This window comes from Lycium ferocissimum, chromosome 8, assembly GCF_029784015.1.
Source record: "Lycium ferocissimum isolate CSIRO_LF1 chromosome 8, AGI_CSIRO_Lferr_CH_V1, whole genome shotgun sequence".
NCBI classification, from domain to species: domain Eukaryota; kingdom Viridiplantae; phylum Streptophyta; class Magnoliopsida; order Solanales; family Solanaceae; genus Lycium; species Lycium ferocissimum.
In genome coordinates, this window is record NC_081349.1 from 32,729,964 (window position 1) to 32,735,726 (window position 5,763).

At 32.9% G+C, this 5,763-nt stretch overlaps 1 protein-coding gene across 1 annotated transcript; it reads left to right on the forward strand.

Moving 5' to 3' along the window:
- The first annotated feature begins 4,223 nt into the window (after window positions 1–4,223).
- LOC132066265 (F-box protein At5g07610-like) lies at window positions 4,224–5,444 on the forward strand. The gene has a single exon (XM_059459610.1). The coding sequence runs from the start codon at window positions 4,224–4,226 to the stop codon at window positions 5,442–5,444; it is 1,221 nt and encodes a 406-aa protein (XP_059315593.1).
- The last annotated feature ends 319 nt before the right edge of the window (window positions 5,445–5,763 follow it).

Consider the following 5,763-nt stretch of genomic DNA (forward strand, 5'->3'; position numbering starts at 1 on the left):
TATATTTAAAAGTGATTATATATATATATATATATTATGTTCTCACTTGATGTCACAATTTATTTCGTAAATGACTATCTGGTGCTCTCTTGTCATTTTGTCTCATTGGCTGTTTGGTATTAAGAGGAAGCAGTATTTATGAAGTGTGTGGTTACACTTATGATGCATGGATGCACCATATTCTAGAAAATAAATAGGTGGATGTGAGTTTGATTTTTTAATATGCTCTTCCAGCATATATATATATATATATATATATATATATATATATATATATATATATATATATATATATATATATATATACACACACACTAGCTATATATATGCTGTTAGAAACACTTTATTATATTTGATGTGTACATATAAATGTGATTTCAAATAGATGGCTTTCATCTATATATATATATATATTGGATGTTGTTTATATATGTTGTTATTTTTAGCGATAATATATATCGATATATGTTGAAAACGATAAATAGCATTTAACCATTGTCATACATTATGCATGCTTTCGTCAAGGCTTGCTCTACCATTGAAGGGATAAGTCTATAATATTTGCTGAGTTCAAACTTGTCTTCATGACTTAAATTGCAGCTTATCGGAGCTAGAGTTTATTTCCTCCATTCATACTTTTGGTGAGCGCCACTATACAAATTAAGTTGAGGCGTAGTTTACTTGATTCTTTTGCACAACCGTATTGCGTCCTGTGCATTTATTTCATTGTTATTGGGTACTCATTATGTCATACATTATGCACCTTTCTTTTGAAGGGATAAGCATAATATTTTGTCTTTTCAAATTGCAGCTTATCGGAGCTAGAGTTTATCTCATTCATACTTTTTTGGTGAGCGCCACTAGCAAATTAATAAGGGGTAATTTCATTGTTATTGGAGTACTCATTATGCTCCTGCCTCTCCACTTTCTCAGCCCATGGGATCTTGTGGGAATTGGGTTGTTGTTGGGTACTCTTTATGCCAGCCATGAAGGAAACATTATCTCTTTTATATGAGGAGGCCGAAGAGCCAAAACTTATCTTATTCGCGTATAATGATATTGCATTTGGCATGTTGCATAAATTGGTTGTAGTGAGTTGTATATGGAATTGATGGTTCGCTCGATGCAAGTTAAAGATATTGAGGACTGGTCGTGTGCTTATCCAATTATGTGGTGTTATATTATTGAGATTAAACTAATGACAATTGGTTTGGATACAAATTTATAGCTTTAAAATACAGTAAAAAGTTATCTAAAATTTATTTGACCAAAATTTCCAAGTCATAGGCACATAGTTAGGGCTAGAGGTGCTATATTATTGGGATTAAACTTATGACAACTGGTTTGGATACAAATTTATAGCTTTAAAATACAGTAAAAAGTTATCGAAAATTTATTTGACCAAAATTTCCAAGTCATAGGCACATAGTTAGGGCTAGAGGTGTTATATTATTGAGATTAAACTTATGACAACTGGTTTGGATACAAATTTATAGCTTTAAAATACAGTATTGAAAATTTATTTGACCAAAATTTCCAAGTCATAGGCACATAGTTAGGGCTGGAGGTGTTATATTATTGAGATTAAACTTATGACAACTGGTTTGATACAAATTTATAGCTTTAAAATACAGTAATAAGTTATCTAAAATTTATTTGACCAAAATTTCCAAGTCATAGGCACATAGTTAGGGCTAGATTGAGCGATTGACTACTCCAATTAGTGCACGTCCTCCTATCTATGCAGTTCTTTGTCATCGAAGACGGTTGTAGAGGATCGGTTGTGAAACGACGATTCTCCCCTTTCCATTGAAGTAGGGACGGGTCTCCTTCCCTACCATTCCGACCTGTTATTGGTAGGCATATTATCAATGTTAAAGATAGTCGCGCCTATCAAGCTGCCCACTTGAGAAGCTAGTCGCAAGGATAGAAATACCCATGCATTATCATATTACTAAGAAATATAGAGTGTTACATTCATAAGTTTGATATTCAAAAAAAGAAAAGTAAAGAAATGATGAATGTATTACGTTTTATCTCAAAAGATGAAAATGCTACATTCATAATTTTCTATTTTTTTCTCATTCCGTTTATTCTAGATTCCCCATAGGGGCCAAGCTAAAACTACACTAAAAAAAAATTATATCATATACAGTGGGAGATAGCATGTACATCATGAAATTAGTTAAGGTATGCGTAAATTGGGGTGAATATCACACACAGGGGCGGAGCCAGTAAGGGCAAGGGGCTCGGTGAAAAATTACACTGTATATAGAAGGTGAAAATTATTTTTTATGTATATATAATAGATATTAAACCCCATTGACTTTTTCGTTTGTCTACTTCTTTATATTTTTGAACCCCCTTAATTAAAATTCTGGCTCCGCCACTGGTCACACACACTCATACACACACACATAAATATATATATCGTGGTAAATGATGATATAATAACTCAAATTCAAGTTACACATACGTATATAAAAGTTAATGAAGTTTAAATTTACGATAATTAAAATAACAACATATAGTATATCAAAGTTGGTAATTTACATGAATAATAAAAAATATTTTATTTTATTTGTTGTAGTGTAATTTCTGTTTTCAAAGTGGTTATCAACAACAAAAAATCGTTTTTATCCTATGTTTGAATTTTGACCGCGAAAGTGAAATATTTCACATTTGCGGTAAATTTAACATTAATCTCACGCTTTTTTTTTTCCTTCATTAAACTCAAATCAAGAAATTTTATTCCAAAGTAAAAACAAACCCCTAAATTATTTTCATTTTCTTCTCTGGTAGGTTTCTCATTTCACCATTCATTTCCCTTAATTCGAAAAAGGCATATAAACTCTTTACAAGCAGGAAACTTAAATTCTTGTTGTAATTAATGGGTTGAATTTTTTTTTTTTTTTTTTTTTTTTTTTTTTTTGCCGTTCTTGCTTCAGTTGCTGGGATTCTAAATTTTTTCTCAAAGGGTAAGAGTAATTTGTTCATTTATTCAATTCTTTTTCTTTGTCTGTATAACATTATAGTGTTAAATCTTTCTGGATTTGTCCAATTTTGCAGCTCTATGTCTATTTTTGAAAATATTTACGCCACGTAGCAGATACTGTGTATAAACACCTGATTTAGCCCATATTTGTGTATAAAAACCTTTTATACACTTTATACAAGGTTGATACATTATGTATAATGTTTTTCCCTAGGTATAATAGTGTATAATAACAACAACAACGACAATATACCTAGTGAAATCCCACAAAGTGGGGTACTGTATAATATTGTTTATTGGGCTACTTGGCGTAAATATTTTTGAATGTTGTATATTTTTGAAAGTATCCCGTTTTTGATTCATCAACTGCTAAAAGGGTATGGAAAAAAAGATGTCTTTTATTATTTGCAATAAAGGGTGTGTGCTAAACTCTCCTTGAGACGAGTCACAAGGTAGGGAATCAATCAAACTACTTTAAAGTTGCATCTCCAATGATAATTTATAATCAATCTCATCGAACTACTTGTACATCTAAAGTTGTTCGCAATAGTGTATTATTCAATTGTTCATCAACTGTTTGGAAAAAAGCTCAATAATTTATAATAAGGATAAAACATGTATGATTGAAATCAATCAAACTACTTTAAAAGTTGCGCATCTACTAACAATTGTAATTTTCAGCTCAATAATTTATAATAAGGGTAAAACATGTATGAAATGGTAAATTATCTCTTGATTTTCAAAACTAGACAGGTAAAAATGTACATCTATTTTTAGCATAGAGAACAAGTAAAAATGGACCGAGGGAGTAGCTTTGCTGTTTTCCTTTGTTCAAAGGGTAGGAATAGTGTGTTCATTTATTCAATTCCTTTTTCTGTGCTTGTAATAATATAGTGCTAATCTTTCTTGGTTTATCCAATTTTACCTTATTGGATTCATCAAAGGCTATAAAGGGTGAAAAAGGGATGGTTTTTTTGTTGTAAAAATACAGTCTTTTATTTAGTTGCAATAAAGGGGGTGTTTGGTGTAATTTGTAATGTTTGGTTTAGTACAACAGTATGTCAGTACCATATAAACTATGGACATAGTACCATACAAACTAATGCTTTAGCTTGCAAGTAACTGTTTAATTCAAGTCTTTTTTCTGTCTAGAATAGTTTATCATATTTGCTAATTTTTTGTCATGCTTGTATTGATCAGGTCTGTTCTAGTTTGAAACTGATTGATGATGGAGGAGAGCCACATGCATAAACGACTTGCTGTTACTACAGCGGTGGATGTCATCGCTGGAAATGCTGACCTTTTATTTGAAATTCTACTTCGATTGCCTGCAAGATCTCTCATTAGGTTCAGTATAGTATGCAAGCTTTGGTTCTCAGTCATTACCAGTATGCAATTTAGGCTTAGTCACTGCCGTATTCTTGCATTTTCTAATGCTCTCTCCCCTTCCGGGATTTACTTTTACAATTGTCTAACCAAATCCCAAAAGATTGAATCCCTTGCATTCGCTGATAATGTAACTAGCCTCCCTCCTATTCAATTTCTTGACCAAATGGCTCCAAATATAAGAGATACATACGAGATTACGCAAGCCAAGGTTATGCAATCTTGCAATGGCCTGTTAATGTACGTATTCACCTCCAAAACTGACGTAGGTATTATCAAAATTGGTATTGTTTACAATCCCGCAAAGAAAGAGGCCCGTGTGTTGCGGTCCCCCTATAAGAAGTATGATGATAAATTTGTCTATTATAATCTGATATCTGATCCTTCAGAGCCACCTTATTACAAAGTTTTGTGTGTTACTCGTCTAGGTAGCTGGTTTTCTGATATCGATGTGAGTGTGTATGTGCCAGAGAGTGAGTCATGGAGTTCCTGTTGTCGTTCCTCTGTACCCTCTTTTATGAACTTTGAGAGTGGAGTGTTTTGGAATGGTGCAATTCACTGGATAGGTGAATATTCCTCCGTTTACTTTGATGTTAATTCAGAGAAAGTTGCAATGATAAGTATGCCACCAAGACCTCAGGGATACTGTAGCCAAAAGATTAGGTATTTTGGGGAATGGGGTGGCCATTTGCATCTTATTCAGGTTCAGAGCCTGTACGCCAAGAAATTTAATGTGCTCGAATTAGATAAAGATACCTGGAAATGGTCAGTAAAGTACCGTGTTCATCTTGCTCGGTTAATTTCATCATTTCCTGATATGGTTCAGCAGACATCATTTGGCATACAATATGCGTTTTCCATTTTGTCTGTGATTCGAGGAGAGAAGGAAGAAGATTCAGTCCTACTGCTTACTATTCCCGGGAAGGTGGTCGCCTACAACTTAGTGCGTAAAACTGCAAAAGTAGTCCGCGAGTTGCCTGGTGAAGTAGGTGATACTCTCTGCTTTAATCATGTCAGCGCTTATCAGTATACTGAGAGTTTGTTTCCATTATTCTCTTCTTAGTAGCTTTCAAGGATATCTTTTAGGTAATTCAAGTGAAGACTTCTTCAAAGATGCTTAATCCTAGCTTTTGTAGTTTTTTTTTGGGAATTCAGTTCAAATGTTATTGAACCTTACTGTAAAATGATTTCAGTGTTTTATATGTACAGACTGACTTGATGTTCAACTCTTTGGTTATTTAGTTTTATTTACTTCATTATCATTTCTTCATCTCTGGAATTTCCCATCTAAGGCTGGATATTATAAGGCAAATAGTGGCACTAGATGTCATAATTTATATTGTGAATGAATATTCTGGTGCTCCTTGTTTGTTGGTAGTTAT

Coding starts and splice junctions, on each gene's coding strand:
- LOC132066265 (XM_059459610.1), top strand. CDS start 4,224: ATGGAGGAGAGCCACATGCATAAACGACTTGCTGTTACTACAGCGGTG.